Source organism: Lucilia cuprina, chromosome 4, assembly GCF_022045245.1.
Source record: "Lucilia cuprina isolate Lc7/37 chromosome 4, ASM2204524v1, whole genome shotgun sequence".
NCBI lineage: Eukaryota > Metazoa > Arthropoda > Insecta > Diptera > Calliphoridae > Lucilia > Lucilia cuprina.
In genome coordinates, this window is record NC_060952.1 from 19507047 (window position 1) to 19526607 (window position 19561).

General features: G+C 27.0%; 1 protein-coding gene across 3 annotated transcripts in view; it reads right to left on the reverse strand.

The window, feature by feature from the left end:
• Positions 1–4401: 4401 nt before the first annotated feature.
• Positions 4402–19561, reverse strand: part of LOC111686992 — a 35659-nt gene continuing 20499 nt past the window's right edge. For all 3 annotated transcript variants that reach the window (XM_046949203.1, XM_046949204.1, XM_046949205.1), the window contains exons 4-5: positions 9850–10021; positions 4402–6072 (exon numbers count right to left, since the gene is read on the reverse strand). In XM_046949203.1, the coding sequence (XP_046805159.1) occupies positions 4622–6072; positions 9850–10021 (1623 nt within the window). In that variant the 3' untranslated portion in view covers positions 4402–4621. The remainder of the gene's footprint in view (positions 6073–9849; positions 10022–19561) is intronic.

The following is a 19561-nucleotide window of genomic DNA, read 5'->3' on the forward strand; positions in this document are numbered from 1 at the left end:
TAATTCATACAAACATATGTATATGAATATATAAAAAAATTCATAAATTTTCATTTATTTTCTATGGAGTTTTAACTTTTTTTAAATATGCTGCTTATATGGAGGCACATGTGGAGAGTTTAATTAAAAATAGTTTGTGGAGTTTACGTCTATTAATGAAATACAAACAGTAGTATTCCATTTGGGGTCTCAACTACTGTTGTCAAATTTCGTTGCAAAATCGTGAAATTTCAGGTATTAATGAAATTTCGTCAACTGATTGTTCAATATCTTTATTAAATCGTTTAAACTATTTTTCACTAAATAATTTACAAAAATGTATATTTTATGGTATTTGTTTATCCACCAACAAAGGTGACAGTCATATTTACTATTCCATTAGTAACACATTGAAATACTGGTCATAGACCCACAAAAGTACATATGTAAGTATATTAGACCGATGCACAAAAAATGGTGCCTGAGTTACCCCTCAAAATATTCGCTGTTATGTAATATGATGTTAGCCAAAATATTTTGAGTTTAGTGTTGTCCATTCGTGAGCTGAACAGTTTTCAAGAAAATCTCTATACGATTTTTCATATTAAACTCAATATTTTGCCCAGCTTCAACTAATCTTTGTTATAATTTTTAATGAATCCCAAATTTTGATCAATAATGAAAGTATAGCGACGAAATTCGTCATAAACAACTTGTTTATTATAGTTAAAAAAAATCTCTTCAGATTTCAAAAAGTAACTTTATGGCTCAGTAATGGCTTAAAAATAAATCATTAAAAATCGACGTAACTAGACCCCCTATAACAATTCATGCAGAAAATCAGTTTAATTTAATTGTTCAAAAATTATGATATAAAAAAAATCTAAAAAATTACATATATTAAATTCTGTAGAGCACGGCCCATGTCTGAATCAAGTACCCATTAAACTTCGGAAATTCAAGTCCATATACATACATAGGGCCAACTTCCATAATTAACTTTAAATTTACAACACATTTAAGGTTCGGAATAGCCGAATATCAGAGTTTTTATGAATCCCAACAATGTTCCATTGTTACAAAAACTATAACAAAACTGAAAGTACTTATCCTTAGCCAGTAACTAACTATTTTTATAGAGTTTTTAAAATTGTAATAAATATTGTATATTTAACAGTTTTTATACCTGTTTGTGTGGGTGTTTATAACATGATTCCCGGTGGTTCTTTATAAATTTTTTATTACTACATACTAGGAATTCCCAATAAGGAAGGTGCTGATGATACATATTTTTAGTGGGAGTGTAAATATGTAGTTGGCCGTATGTTGCTGTTGTGCTGATGTCAGTTATTTATGCTGCTTTTGGCATATTTTTCAATCAATGGTGGCAGTTTATACAGTTTTTTTCCACTGCTATAGACTCTATTATACATATCCTTTTTTAAGGATGCTTTTTTATTTCATACATGAAGCTTAATACTTTATAAACATGCGTGTATATTTTTGTGCAAATCATATACATATATATATTTTTTGTTCCGTTTCTCTGTATAAAGAGCAATTTTTTCCAGCTCTGGTCTCTAAAAGAAAATTTATGCTTTTTCAGCATAAAACCTTCTTCCTTGTTATAAATACAATAATATTCATTTTTTGTTTGTTTGTTTATCGGTTGCTTACTGATGTCGGTGATGGTGTTGAAACAATTTTCAATTATAAATATATAAAACTATTTTAACTTTAAAACATACATAAATGGACCATAACATACAGTAGCGAGCACAAAACTTGCAACGCGGGAACATACGATTTATTGCATAAAGTTAAATATTTTTGAAAAACTCAAAGTATCTGCAAATTTTGGAATTTTCTTGTGTTTTTAACGAAATCTTTTATAGACTAAATGGCTGGACTGATTTTCCTGAAATTTTCACTGTGTCTTCCTATGTATCTGGAAGGAACTATAGCCTACTTTTTATTTTGGGCAACGTTCCACTCCCACATTTAAAATAAGTATTAAAAACCGCGTCTTTCTGTGTATCAAGAAGGAACTATAGCCCACTTTTTGTTTTGGGCAACCTTCCACGCCCACATTTAAAATAAGTATTAAAAGGCGCATTTCTCAGAAACTAAAGAGTAAGAATCCTCAAATTTTGTATGGTCAACTTTGAAATCCATAAGAATATTTTTGGAAGAAATGGGCGGAATGGATATAGTGGGCGTGGTACTTCCATATTAAGAAATGTTTAATTCAGAATATCTGAGAAAATATGACAGATAGAGTTCTCAAATTTTGTCGGAACCACTTAAGTGTCAATAAGATTATTTAAAGGAAAAAGCGGGCGGACTAGAAGTAGGGGGCGTGGCACCTCCCATATGAATTAAATACAAAACTGGGAAACTGTTGGAATTAGAATCTTAAACGATTGCACGAAGAACTTTAACATTCATGTAAATATTTTGTGTAATAAATTGGCGGACTGTCAATGGGGGCGTTGCCCCATATGAATAAATATCTTGGATACATAGCTTTTAGGGTAGCAAAGCCCACTGGGTATAGCTTGTTATATATAATCTGTCTAAGTGCATAACCTACCAATGTGTCAAGAGTCTGCAATATAGAACCTTAGGATCACTTTTCCTCAGATTTTGAGCCATCCGTGTATCAATGTATTTCATCTGATATTTTTCCTAATGTTCTTCTTCACCAAGACCTTCAATCTGGGATATGTGTTTTAAAGTTTATCACATAAACTGTCAAATGTGCACAACCTACCAAAGTATATTGATGACGTGTCCTATAACCGGTTATAGCTGAACTAGAAGCTGTTTGGATGTAAGTAACGCATTATATCTTATAAATGTTTTAACTTTTTCAGAGCCCTGTTAGACGTACTGTACAGTAAATAGTAGAATAATATATCATGCTACGGAAATTTGCCTGGGTTTCCAACAATACTGTATTTTACCTATAAATATATTTGTGGCTTTTAATTGTTATTCGTCGGCTGGTAAGATATTGAATGATGAACATTTAAACAGAAAAAAAAAACACGACCGATGAATGAATTGCGTATGAAGATCATCGTCATCATCAAATATATCGCAGACATGTCAGCCAACATGAACATGTATGAATTGTCAACATAAAATGTTGTTAAAGTGGAAATTAATTATATTATATACATATAAATATGTTATTGAATTACCATAAATATGTACATATATATCAATAAATCGAGACATCAATTAAATTATTTTGATAGCAATTTTATTAAAGGTTTAAGAATAATATTGTATTTTTGGAACTTGTATATGGATATCAAAAGCTGAAAAAATTAATATCAGTTACCTATAGTTTGAATTGAAAGTTTTCTTTTTCTTTTGAAAGTTTCATAAATTCTAACTTGCAATAACAATTCTTCCATTTTTTTTAATTGCAGATGTCTTTATATCATAATACTATGGTAAGTTAATATTGTTTAAAAGTACCTTTTATTACATTTCTAAAAAAATATTAAAAAAGTTAACATTTCAAATATAGATTAATAAACAAATTATACACAAAAGTATTACTTACCTCACTACATTATAAATTATTAAAAAAAACATTTTTAACAAAATTTTATTAAATCAGACTTAATATGCAAATAAATACACAAATAATAAATTCGTTAAAAAATACTTTAATTTAATAAACTACAATAATCGTTTAGAGTGTAATCTGTAGTAAATTTATACAAAACGATAATTAAATTTTATTATTAACATTAAATGATTTGTAATGTTTTCATTTAAATAAACAAGTGCAAAACTGAAAAATAAAAAATTAAGAAATTTGTAATTTTATTCAAATATTTTTAAATGAATTCTACAATATAAAATTTACTTTTAATAGTTAAAAAAAAATTTGTTTGCTTGGAAAATATTTTAGTAAATATTTGAATATTTTTGAAATAGATTGCAAATAAACATTTGCTTAAATTATTCATTAGAAACTTAAAAATGTTAAACTTTGGGTCAAAAACTTAAAAGCTATATTTATTTAGAATGTTCGGCGTATCCATATGTACAAATTAATATAGTTTTATAAATTTTAAGTAAATTTAAATCAGCATTTTTAGAAAAAAAGTATTCCTTGTATGATTACCAATAACAATTTGGCAAAGCAAATTTTGAAAATTTTAATTTAAGCAAATTGTTTCAAATTTATTTTCTGTGTGTAACTATACATATGAAGTTTACGTACATACGTTAACATCGATTTAAACAACTTTAAATAAATTCGATTATTTTAAAAGTTTCTTAAAGATTTAAACATTCAAAAAAATGTTTTTTTTTAAATTAAAACCTTTTCATGTATTCATTCAGACATATAAATCTCGTACCCCGTTTTGGGTTACGATGTCAGTCAGTTTTAACGTAGTTTGTGCAGAGCTATAAAATCGTAAGCACGTAGCAATACAAGCCATCAATTTTTCTAGTTTCGTTTTTGTTTGTTTGCTAAAAGCAAGTATTTGCAACATGCAACATTCATTTTTACTACATACATATAATCGAATTACATATTTTTGTTTTCATTCATTACATTGTTTGAATTGTTATATTTTTTTCGATTTCCATTTCATTTTGTGGTTTTTCTTACTTAGATTTTTGTTGTTATTTCTAATTTTCTTTTTACAACAATCACAAATGCATCACTACCACTCACGACTGCTTCACCCATACCGCTGACAACATCCAAATGATTTTGCAACACGTTGTACTGAAAAAAATGTTGTTTTTCATGTATATGTGACCAAGGGGTGGTTAAGGGATGAGCGCGACCAAACCATTTAATACCCGTTAAGGGATTTTCTATAATCGTTTCAAAATTGCTGACCTCATCATCTAAGGAAGTCGAGGCGGATGTGATTGTTGTAATGCTGTTGGCCACGTTGGCTACAGGATTTATGTGATACAAAAATATGGCCACTTTTGAGACTGGGGTCATTTCTAAAGGTATGCAGGCTATAAAGAATTTTTCTACTTTAGAATCATTCTCATCCGATCCCTTAAGATTAAGACAGGTTATAGAGTGTTGGCTAAGGCATCGTAGTTGTATACGTTGTCCATATTCGGCATAATACTGGTTCACTGGTAATTGATGATCTTGGGTAAGATGAGCTAAAATATCCCATTCATTTTTAAGAATTTTATGGAAATTATAAACATTAACCTGATGCTGTTGTTGGTTCCCTGAATTCAAAACAGTTGCTATTGTTTGTTTAGTTGTTGCTGTTGTTGTTGCTGTTGTTGTCGCTGTTGACAAGTTGTTATTAGTCATTGAAACATGGTGGGGTGTATTGTTGGCAGTAGTTGTTGTCACTCTAGTACATGTTGCATGGGGCATCACGTTCTTAGTCAAGCAACATAATTTCCCAGTTGGGCACTGATAATTTTGATATTTTTCTTCGTATTGCTGTCGTTGTTGTTGCTCTGGCATGTTCTCTAGTTGCCCCTGACTTGGTATCCTTAATATATATTTATTTAGTGAAGCAGATGCAGTTGTGGCTGCTGCTGTTGTAACATTATTTACAATTGCAACTTTATCTGGCTTATAACACGTTATACAATGACATTGTTGTATTGTTGATGTTTGTCCAAGCAATTCATCGTTGCAAAAGGTTGCCGTCATTGTTGTAGTCACACCAACACCTCCTTTAATATTGCCACTACCATCTTCACTATTATAATCTGGTGTTGACTTCCGATTGTTACAATTTCTCTTAATACTACTCGTGGCACCACCAACAACAATATTTCTATCATACATAGCCTGTTTTTGCATTGATGAATGTTTATTTTCCTGCTCATACTCCGTTTCACCTACATGGCCTTCTTCATTGTTACCGTCACGGTTTATTTTTGAGCTCGATATTTTTCTTCTACGGTGTCTTAGGGATGTTAATAGAAAATCTTTGGTCTTCTTAGCTCCTTGCTGTTCATCTTTTTCCTGCTGCTGATGGTGCTTTTTTACAATGGCCATTTTCGGCTGATTATGAAATTCCGTACTGCATTTCCGTCTATCTTTCGGTGAACTTTTGTTACTGCGCACTATTTTGTTATTGGAGTTGCAAATAGTTGTAGCATAGAAAAGTGACATAAAAGAAAAATATTTTGTTAATAAATTTTCATGAGAAATACACAACATTATAGAAAATTAGTTTTCTTAGAATTGAACAAACAATCTTTTTCATACACCCAAACATACATACACATTTTTTTAAGATATACTTATATAAAAAAAAACAGAAAATAAACTAAAAAGGAAGAAAGTTAAATTTTTTAGTAAAATTAAAATTCTTTTTAACAAAAATATTTAATTTAAGTAATTGCACACACTTCTGTAATATAATTTAGTAAATAATTTTATTTGAAAGGTTTAGTTTCATATAAAGGTTAATTAAAGTGTAGTGGAGAAATTCTAAATTAAAAAAACTTTAGACTTAGATTGATAACACAGAGGGAAAAAATAAACACGCCTGGTATTCAATTAAAACCAAAGTGTTTATAGTTTTTTAATAATATACGTTGATGAAATATAACAGCTGATTTTTCGTCATCAGTGAACTTACTGCGGTTGTTAATATTTAGACAACATATGTGTGCATTTTGACAACTAGCGTTATCTTACTTATGAACATATATACTTTAACAATGGATGTAATTAAAAATTTATAAACACTTTGATGTTAATTTGGTACCAGTGGTGTATACTTATTTTTCTCTCTATGTACTAAACTTGGTGGAAATTTTATCCAAATATATTTTTTAAGTTAAGTTTATATGACCACATTCACTACAAGTTATTGGTGAAGTGTAGAAAAAAAATGCTGCTAATAAATAGAAGAAACACAATGTGTTTTATAACAAAAAACATATTAGTTATTTTATTTGCTGCGAAATTGTACTTACTTCTTACAAGAAATTAAGTAAATAAACAAAAGATTTATCAAAGAAAAATAAATAAGCGAAAAAATGATAAAGATAGAAAAAAAGTCCAAGCTAGAACTAAACAATACAACTAGTCACTCTGTGGTAAACTAACTCTGATAAGAAAGCAATTGGAAAAGTGATTTAAGAAAACAAAAACAAAATTTCCTTGTAACTTAACTATAAAAAAAATTCCTTTACCAACCATCCGTAGATCCACGCCTGATCTGTGTACAATCATCATTATTCAGTGAGCATCAACAAGTTAAAATTCCTTTGGTGGTCACCCTCGTAAGGCAACACAACACACTTTATGTTTGACCTAACACAAAAAAGGACACATGCACACAAGCTCTAACTTGTGCAAGGACTTGCCTGCAAAACCGTGTTGGAAAAATGAGGAAGAATATAAAATAAACCAACAAAAAACATATATACAATACAACCAAATGATGGCAGTGTGACATTTTCCGCAGGCCAACAAACTTAAAAAAATAAAGAACTTGCTGCAAGTGACTGATGCAACAGCATAAACAAACCAATACACACAAGTTTTTCTTGTATATGAAATAAGAAGTTTTATTTTGTACACCGCGTCATACATAAGTTTAAACAGCTAATATTTTTTTTTTTTTTCAATCTACAATATTTCTATTTTTTTACTGTTTTTTCTCATTTTTCAAATGTAACGGATATTGCTTAGATTACAACAACAATAACTTAGAAAAAGCTTAAGAAACAAAACTAATGTTGAGAAAAGAAAAAATAAAAAAACAACTACACAGCAAAAACTTAAAAGGGAGCAAATGTTTACACAATTTAAACTTTATTACTGTTGTTTTAGTTGTTTTGTTTGCTGTTGTTGTATTTTGTTGCTCCCTTTTTTTATTATTTTTTATTATTATTACTTATTTTAGAAATTGTCCTTTTGCTCTCTTTTTGTGTTGGTGTTTTTTTTCTTTAAGTTTACTTACTCTATACTGTTTTGAGTATATTATTAGTAACAAGTATATAGGCAAAAAGTAAACGAAAAAAAGTAAAGTTGGCCAAGACCGATTTTCTGATGTCCTACAGTCATGTACAAATTTATATTTTAGTTGTAACTATGGACAATTTCTAACTAAGGACATCTGTGCATATTAAAGTAGTTTGTGTTGAATAATTTTTTTTAAGAGGATTTTGATATCGACCGATTGTAATACAATTTTATGGCAACAAATCTGAAATACAAAATTGATACCAATTTTTATTCGAATTTTTCTTATGATTTTCGAAATTACTTTTTATACGGTAACTTAAATATTGCCGTCATCATATCGAAAATAACCTAAAGTCTCTAGTGTTACAAACATTAGCACAAACTTAATATACCCTACTCTTGTAATGATGTCGTTGTTCTACTCTATAAGTGTCTCGGATGTCGAAGATGATATTGCTGAACGCGAAGCAAAGTTGTATTATTAAACAATAGAGCAGACAAATAAAAGGGATGATATCCTTGATAAGGATTTCTTATGCCAATTCAACTTTTTGCAATAGTTTTTTTGGTTTATTAATTTAAATTTTGTGGATATATTTGCACTTTTCTTTTTGTTATATATTCATTAAAAAACCTTTCCTTATTTTATATTTCTTATCGATTTGGCAAACTTTTAATACCAACAAGCTCTGATTAATATTTTTCAAAAATCAAAACTCCTTCAGAATAATAAAATACATAGGAACCAAGGTAAACCTTCCCTTTTATTCACCATTACACTTAAACAAATACCGGAAGTTGGAAATGAAAAACGCAACATCATTTAATCTTAACTTGGCAACATTTAAGATTATGACTACAACACAGATTGAAAAATAACACAATCTCAAAAAAAAAGTAAAATATAAAAATACTAAAGTTAAAAATAAAGCGAATGGATGTAAAACTAAATCTTAAAAGCAACACACACACAATTGTTATTAAAGAAATAGAAAAAAAATATTTTATGAAAGAACAAGAAAAATTACACGTATAACAGCGACAACATTGGCAAAACTTTAGTAATTTATGTTACATAATTAAGTCATAAAAAATAACAACAGAAAAAAAACACACACACAATATGAAGTCAAACAACAACCATAGAAAAGTTAAACAAATTAAATTATATTTAAGTTTAAGTTAAAGATACTTAAGGCGAAATTAGGCAATTTAAGACAATCTTTTATAATGTAGAGAATTTTAATGAGGAGTTTAAAAAATCTTCAAATTTTCCACAATCTTGTATAAGAAAGTTTAAATTTCGCAAAATTAAGGGGACTTTAAAATGTTCCTTCCCTAAAAAAAATAATTATGGAACTAACTCCATAATAGGTTTTATTCTATTTTTAGTTTATAAACTTTATACTGATTTACATTTAAAGTGTTTGAACTAAACAATTAATAAGTCATAAATTATTTTAAAACAAAAAAATGTTATATATACATAAAATAAATATTATTCAACCCCTTTTTAATGTCCCCAAGTATGCTAATTATTTTGATTAATTCACGTAATATATAAAACATTAAATAAACTCAAATTTAACAAAAAAAAATTCTTCACCCCAAAAACAAAAAAAAACCCAAAAAAAATTAAAAGCCGTCCTGTCATTAACTAAAGTAAACTCATTATAAAGCATAAAATATTAAACTAATTTAATGAGATAAATAAATGTATTACATCATTTACACACACCACAAACTTACAGTAGAGAAGACACTCATACATACACACACAAAACCAAAACCATCTTAAAAATTTTAATCTCATAGTAACTTACAAAAACAAACACGACTACAAAATGTTCACCCTTTCTCATTAATCTACATACAAACATACACACGCAAAAGTATCTCTTCCTCTGTCCATTACTTACCGCCATCACAGGGAAAACTATCAGCCAACAAAGTAAATAATTTATCCGACAGTAAACATCTACCACGTGGTCCCAACGGTACTCGGCAAACAGGACATTTTTCAGAACGACTGCGACAATTATTACAGAGAACATGACCATTGCAACACTGCCATCCTGGTGGTTTTATAACCTAGTTTTAGGAGATTAAATATAAAAAAAGAATAATATGAATGTGAATAAGTAGTTAAAATCTGATAAGTATTTTTTTTTAAAATATGAGTTAAACAAATTCCTATGTACTAGCTGTTGAAGGGGTGTAACATTTTCTTTTGAATTACAATCTTAAATTTATTTAAGGTTGAAATTTATGCCGAATATTTAACATTTTAAAGTAAAGAGTTCTAGGTAAATAGTGCTATATTAAATTATTATCTTAAACTAAATTTAATCCATCCAAAAAAATATATCAAAATATGTCATTACGCTTCCTTTCATTATTTGAGGACATGAATTCGAATCAAGAACCAATATAAAATTTGCCACGAAAGGATCTTAAAACTTTTGTACTTGGTGGAAGATATAATCAAACACAAAATGTATAAAACGTTTTTAAAACAAATTTAAATGTTTTTTAAACTTCATTATTATTATTTTTATACCCTTCACCTTCGTGAGAAGGGTATATATAAGTTTGTCATTCCATTTGTAATTTCTATAATATACTTTTCCGACACTATAAAGTATATATATTTTGGATCCTTATAGATAGCGGAGTCGATTAAGCCATGTCCGTATGTCTGTCTTGTTTTTAAATATAATTTTCAACATTTTTGCCGACCATTCTCTAGATTTTTTTGATAGCAGCGGGTTCAAATATTTCTCCATTTTATTAATTTTTATTAATTTGTCTTTTGTTGCTAAACAACAAAATTATTTATCAGATAGTGTTACACCTTCCCTGGTTTGGATGTTATATATCATAATGTGAAACTCTTCCCTTAGTATTGATATTATAGCTTAAAAAGTAAATAATGCATTTTTGGAGTGGAATTTCGTACATATAACTGTAAATTTTACTTAAATTTTGAAGTTGCCACAGTTTTTTAAAAAAATCTTCTCTAAAATTTCAAAATCTCTAAAAAAAATTAAAATTCCTGAAAAGAAGACTTAATTCCCTCTTTGGTTTCATCATTGTATTGAATACATGACATAAAATGTACCTTAGTTTTACATGTGAAAACAACTAATACTCCTGGAAAATTAGGCGGAAACCTTGGCAATTTAAAAAATTCAGATAGTAAAATGAAAATTAACATTTTTTATATTTTGGTTAAAGAATATTTTAGCTATAGCTATAGTATTTTTCCATGGCACTAATATATTTCCAAATCTTAATATACATAGATTGTACTAATAACAAATTTGTTAGGATTTTTACTTTATTCATAAAGAGTTGATATATGCTCCCAGCAAAAATAAAACGAAGTACATCTAAAATACCCCCTGTGGAAGAAGGTCCCTTCTATGATAAGCCTGTGTTAAAATCATAACGTCTAAAGGTCTTTTTAGTACTACCATGGAGTAATTTCTACTTCTATTTCGCTTCATTCGAAGTTCTTCTTTTGCTAATGGACACTAATATCTGTACACGTTATATCTTAAACTCGCTCTATGACCCAAAGTGCTATGGCTGTCTATCCGAAATTTCAGATTATATTACAGGTCATATACATATATGATCATTTCATTAAAATCAGACCTTATCTTTAAATATTTTGAAACAATTTTTGAATTTTCAAAAAAGTTCAGACTATGGTATACATTAACATTGGTAACAAATAAAAGCCGATTGAAATTTTAAGAAATTATGATATTCCTTATAAAAATATTGTATTTTTATTATTTATTATTTTAAAAAAATTTATATATATTATCAAAAACATTAATCTTAAATAAAATAATTTTTGAATATCCTAAATAGTTTTAACATATAGTACGGATTATTTTAATATTTTATCCATAACAGTAATTTTAGTTTTCTTTTGTTTTTTTTAACAATTGTAATAAATTCGACAGAACAGTATCTTTCCGTGCATACAGGCATAAAATTGTTAGGTATTTTACTATATAAAATATATAAATTTGTTGTTTCGTGATAAATTTTTATGAACATAACTTAATTGAGCATTTTATAGAAATTATAAATATTGTTTCTTTTTTCTATCAACTTCTATATATGAACATACATACTATAGATGTAGGTACAAATCTATATACATATGTATACAATGTATATACACAATTATTTATGCTTTATGCTCGTTTTGTAAATGTTTATGCTTTTAAACACACATATAACATTATTTAGATATTTTGTAGCATAAAACTTGATGCACCAATACTTTTTAGTTTCTGAATTTTAGGATTTTTTTTGTTAAAATTATTTTTAAAAATAAATTCAGGCAATTGTGTGAATATGTTTGTGTCAAGGATATTGATGTTTGTACATGATTTAATACATACATATGTATGTGTGATATTAAAGAAAATTAGGATTGCTTAAAAAAAGACTTCTTTGTCTCCGAATAATAAAGTCCGATAAATAAATAATATAATATAACGAAAGTAAGAAAACCTTTCTGCACTTAAAATAATCCATATATGCGAAAAATACAGTGTATATGGTATGATATGTTTAGTGTTTTCGCAACACGAAATCATGTCATACTATATATGAAATTGTACGAAATATATTATAATTCAAAATTATTTTAGAAAATATCGTTTATTTTGTGATATTTTCGTAACAATTTATACATATTATTAAAAAAATTTGACAATTTTTAAAATTAATTATTTTGCATTAAACTAAAATATTCCGTACAATTTCGCTAATATTATGACTCAATTTCGTGTTGAGAAACAAAGAAGCAGTACAAAGTTTCATATATTTAGTGTCAACAGTGCAGGAAAACTATAGATTATTGGGAAACGTTAAAACTTTTTCAAAAATATGTAAATTCAAATCAAATCAAATTCAATTGAGTGAAAGTTTTAAAAAATATTGACTAAATGAGACATATTATTTTCCCACCAAATTTTTTAACTGATTTTCAGGGTCGGTCTAACATATGTATACGTACATAGTTTGTAATGTATTGTATTAAATTCCTATTAGACTTTTGGTTTAATTTTTTAAGCATGCATAAACACATGTAGGTATATTTAAAAAAATTTTTTTGTACAAAACACATATTTGCATCTTTAAGATAAATTTCTTTTAAAAATTAATAATTCTTTCTCAATTATTTTTCAAAATAATAAATTTATATACCATGAGGATTAAGAAGTTTTCATAGAGTTTCTATTTTTTAAGTAAAAATAATTGGTCTATATATAATATTTTGTAAGTTTTAATAATAAATGACCAAAGATACGACAATTTTATATTCTTGCTTGTGTGCTTTTTTTAAACCACAACTAACTCATGAACATAAGATTTTATGCTAGAATTTTACTTTTTTCTTTAAAATTTTTCATAAAAAAAACGTAGAAATATAAATAAAATAAATTACTTTCATAACAAAATAATGAAATTTATTACTTAAAAAATCTCTTGTAAATTATGTTTGATTGTTAATAATAAGTTCAACATCTAATTTTCTAAGGACTGGACAATAAATTTATGATAAAATTTTTACCAACGTAAATATTTCTTAACAAGTTAACATTTTTTTCCTCATTTTTTGTTAGGATTTACATTTTTTTAGTTAGACAACTAAATTACCAAAAACGTAATATATTTTTTGGAAGTAATAATTAAATGTATTAAGAATTAAAAAATTATAAATTTTTGCCAGAAATTTGATGTTTTTCTACATGATATCTTTGTGGGAAATATCCTGGTATAAAAATTATAAAATTCCAAAACTAAGGAGGGATTTTTGAATATATGTTTATTTGGGGGGGCTAAAAAATTAAAACAATATAAGTAATACAAGAAAAATTTAAATTAAAAAGATGGTTTTCTGGTACTTTTTCGAATGTTGTACTTGTAAGGGGTAAAATGTGTTACAAAGATGATTTTGGGTCATTTTTAGGGCCGTTATAACTTTTTAACTAATAAACATAATAAAAAGTTTGTAAATATTTTGGGCACAAATTTCAAGATGGTTTTCTGGTACTTTTTCGTATGTTGTACTTGTAAGGGGTAAAATGTGTTACAAAGATGATTTTGGGTCATTTTTGGGGCCGTTATAACTTTTTAACTAATAAACATAATAAAAAGTTTGTAAATACTTTGGACACAAATTTCAAAAGTATGAGATATTTGTTTCGTACTTTTTAAAAATTGAGTCCTTTTTGGGTGTATTTTTTTAATTTTTCTTACTTTTTTAGTACATTAAGAAAAATTTTTCGATTTATTGACTTATTTTTAGATATACATACGTATTATACGTACTAACTCTGTATTATTTACTTAAAAAAAATAGTTGCTTTTTATTCGAGGAAAAAGTATAAAAAGGGGAAAAACGGGAAATTTAATTTTATTCAAAATCATTCAGCCATTTTTTTAAATTTTAAAAATAGTTTTTTAATCACACAAAATAAGCAATTGGTATATTATTATGGAATTCGGTTACTAAGGGAACTATAGGATCCAATTCGGGTAAATTTTTTGGTACTTTTTGAAGGCACAATTTTTCCGGAACATATGAATGCAGATATGCGTTATATAATTTTTTGTTTTTTTTGTATTTTGGGTAGCGAAGCACCCAATTTTGGACACAAATTTCAAGATGGTTTTCTGGTACTTTTTCGTATGTTGTACTTGTAAGGGGTAAAATGTGTTACAAAGATGATTTTGGGTCATTTTGGGGCCGTTATAACTTTTTAACTAATAAACATGATAAAAAGTTTGTAAATATTTTGGACACAAATTTCAAGATGGTTTTCTGGTACTTTTTTGTATGTTGTACTTGTAAGGGGTAAATGTGTTACAAAGATGATTTTGGGTCATTTTTGGGGCCGTTATAACTTTTTAACTTATAAACATAATAAAAAGTTTGTAAATATTTTGGACACAAATTTCAAAAGTATGAGATATTTGTTTCGTACTTTTTAAAAATTGAGTCCTTTTTGGGTGTATTTTTTTAATATTTTTTACTTTTTTAGTACATTAAGAAAAATTTTTCGATTTATTGACTTATTTTTAGATATACATACGTATTATACGTACTAACTCTGTATTATTTATTTAAAAAAATAGTTGCTTTTTATTCGGGGAAAAAGTATAAAAAGGGGGAAAACGGGAAATTTAAAACTTAATAAGAAAATATAATTTGCAATATTGGTTACTCCATCTATATTAACGAAGTTCCATATCTATGTTTTACTAGGTACCTAATTGTAATTAAATATTTCTATTTTGTTGTTTATGTTGGTAAATTGTTAAACATAAATTAAAATCATATTCATATTACAACATAAATATGTATGAATGTGTACAGACTCCACTGCAACTATCCCTTTAACCAAATAAACAATACATCCATACATTCGCATACAACAAACAATATTTATAATAAGATTTCCCAAATGTGGTTTTATTGTAAAACACTTATGTATAAGTACATTTGTACAGATAAAGACACATCCATATGGCCCTGTAATTCTGGCCGACCGTCTCATCTTATTAGAGGACCCCAATTGATTGTAAATTAAAATTTTACTCATAAATTAATTACTTTTGATTAATTAAATTCTTGCCAGAAATCGCAGTACTTTTCGAAATCAGTTTTATGCACCCATAAATTTTACGGTATAGTATGGCGGATATCGGGTCATATTTGACCCCGTATATGGTTTTTAAATTCTAATAATTGGGTTAAAAATACTAGTAAAGCAAATACTAGTAAATTTGACACTAAATATTTTTATAGGAACCTATACCTCTCGACCAAATTTTCTGACAATCAGTCCAATAATTGACCCTACCTACCAGATAATTATCCTTAACGCTCATTATTGGCTTAAAAATTTCTGTATGGCAATAGAACCTAAATTTCATTGTAAAATTTTATGCGAATTTGTCCATAATTGACCCTACTTCCCATATTAGGTTCCTTTCAAAATAATACTTTAACACTCATTACTGGCTTTAAAATATCTGTCTAGCAATGAAATTCGACACAAACAAGTTTTATATGAACATACATATGTGTATTAAAGTTAATGAAAATTGGTCCTTACTTGACACTATCCCCTAGATAAGGATCCTTAAGGAAAAGGAAATATCAACATAAACAAGTTCGTCTATCAAATTTTATTTAATTCAGTCTATAATTGACCCCTTCCTCCTTAGTTTCATTTTATACTATTGATAATATGTCGTCCCGTTCTCCATTTTTATGAAGTTGAAAAATGTGGAAAAGTTCAGAATTTGTAAAAGACGAAGTCATTAAAAATCAAAATACTATCATCAGAATTAAATAATTGAAAGAAAACATTTTTGGTCGGAATTTACCACCGTGCAAAGGTAGCAATCTCCATTTCATTCGTTCATTCATTTATTTTCAAAAAATATATATATTATTTCCACTTTTATACTCATAATCATAACGATTGATGAAAATTGCAAAAAAAAAATTGAATGTAGGCTCCTTGTTAAACTGTTGGGTTATGAACATACTTTACTTATAGTATATGTGCGTGTATGTATTTTTACTCCTATGAATTGTTTAAATACTTCCATAAATGCCGACTAGAACGAGTAGTAGCAAGTATTTTGTATAAATTTTGGTTTATTTTATGAAATATTTTTCATTTCTGTTTTTAACAACATTTATTGTTAACATATAATTCAAATATTATACGACTACGAGAGTATGTATAATAAAATACCAACAAACACAAATAATACAAACGACAACAATAACACAACAACCAAATCCCTTAAAAACACATGCAAATTCCATTGTAAAGTGAAGGGCAATGCAAGTACTAACTACATTTAGTATATATTATTATTTTAAAACCAAAAGTAGCTATGAAGTCTTGGGTAAAAAAATAATTTATTAAAGATGTATTTAGAAATAGAAATAAAAATTTTACTTTTTCCATTATGTTTTGTCCTTCACTGTTTAAACATGAATGCATACAAAACAATGACTGCAAAACAAAAGTATATTTGTTATTTGCCCATAAACATTTATAGGAAATTTTCGTGTTAAAATAATTCCTATGTTCATTTGGTTTTTGAATACTATAAGAGAGGGGCTATATCTTGTTCCAACTAGTATTATAGCTAAAGTAGTAACACAATTTTATGCAATGATATTGATAATTAAAATTTTTACAATAAAGATTTAAGTTATTGATAAGAAAGAATTGCTTAAGTATTTAAAATAAATATCCTTAATCTGTACAATCTATGTGTATATATAAATATGTGTTAAAAAACTTATTTTTAATACAATTTTTATATAATATTTTTTATATTTATATCTCGCCTACAATCTCTTCTGAAAATTACATTTTATAAATAAAATTTTTTTTTCAACATTTTTAAAAAGTATATTTTTACTCTTCACCTCCATAAGAAGGGTAGAAATAAACAAGTTTATGGATTCTTTTGTAATATTCATAATAAGTATTTTTACCTTAACTCCGAAATATTTTAACAAACTAGATTAAAAATTTTGAACTTTAATTTGTGAAAATATTTTTTTTTTTGAAAAGGGTATCAAAAATTACGACATTTTTGAGACCCATTTCGAAATGATCGCATATAGGGAACTAAGAACCTTTAAAAAATTTGTTATTTTTCTCGTTTAGTATATCAAAATGTATCGTTTGAGATGTATTCCTTAAAAATGCACCACGGAACACCCTAATGCAAAAATATTTTATGTAAAATTAAAAAGTTACAAATTTCTTAAAATTTAAAAATTAAATTAATTTTGTTTATGGTGTAGGATATATAAGTCTCGGCACTGCAGAATGTTGAACTCTTCTACTTGTTCATATAAAAAACTTTTGTATTAAAATTTTAACACAAAAAGTCACGTGTATGACATTACAAATTAATTATACAATAATCTAATTAGGCATATTACCAATACATGCCAAAAGATGTACATACATACATATATTAAAATGTCTATAGATCTTTAATTTTGTTTCACATAGCACCTTTACATACTTTTTAATTTTCAACGACTACTACATACCATCTGCATTACTTTTAAGTACATTAATAATAACTTACACCTAAAGGGCCAAATAGACTACTCAAGTGGCTTGACAAGCTTACCAGTATTTTACGTTTGTGCAAGCCTGTTGTGTAGTGTATGAGGGTGTTTTGTGTTTGCACAAATGTTTGTATGATCAAAAAACAAAAATTTGATTTTTACACAAATATATTGAATTTTCGGCAATCCGTTTGTTCATTAATCAGTAAAAATTACTGCTTACTGATTTTTTTTTTCAGTATTCAGTAAAAATTTACTGAATACTGATTTTTTTTTCAGTATTCAGTAAAATTTTACTGAATAATGATTTTTTTTCAGTAATCAGTAAAATTTTACTGGTAATGAAATCTAAATTTCATTACCAGTAAAAATTTACTGAATACTGCAATGCTTAATGCATTAGAAATATAATGCAGTGTGCCCATGTATGATATATATAAACATTTTTTTTACAAAATTTACATTTTGAAGGTAAATTTACATCAGTATCTTTGCAAGTCCACAAAAACGTGAAAAAATCGGTGATTGTACAAACAATGTTTGTGTAGTGTGTGTTGGAATGAAAAAAGTATGTTTGTTAAGCCGCTTGTGTAGTCTATTTGGGTCTTAATAATAGACATTAGTACTTATTTCTGGTTTTGCAGTTGCTCGCCAATACTAAATACTTTTTCATTTAGAATAATAATGAAAGGTTGAAAAATATTATCATTTGGCATCTGAGACTCCATTCTTAATTTATATGTACCTAAAAATATTTTTTTCTACTCCTATTTAAGTGTTTTCCACAAATGCCACGTACAATGACATAAAGATTTCAATATATTTGTTATATTATTTACTAAATTGTAATTAATATTTCAATTTTAATTTTATTGCAGATGATGATATACATTCTTTTGTGGTAAGTCAAGTTTTATTTTTCATTAACTTTACTTAAATTTAAAAAAAACACCAAATTTCTATTTTATTTAAATTTATTTCGAAATATGTCTACTATTTGCATGTGATAAATAACAAAATACTCCACTAAAATTAAACACATACTGAATGCAATATACGTGGAAAACGTTCATGTGCACTTAGAATACATATCACACAAGACTCTCAAAACTGGAGTTTTTAAAAATATAACCACACCCCCCACCCCCTTCAAAAAATATGCTTTATATACAAACATTTAATGAAAATAAACTAATAAACAGTATTTTGCAGACATACGTATGTGTAAGTAAGTACAAACAGAAGTGAAAATTCTAAACAACTACATAGAGCTCATATTTAGCTAAAGTTTCGGTTTCCATTATAGACACCACACACTTAAATACTACATGTTATGATTATATTATACCTTTATGTTTCTATAGTTCTATGTGAAAGCGCCAGTCTATTGGTTAAAGTATCTAACATAAAGTTAGTTAATATAGACTCACTAAAACTGTTTTCGTTTTTCATTTAACAACATATTTCTGCTACATTTT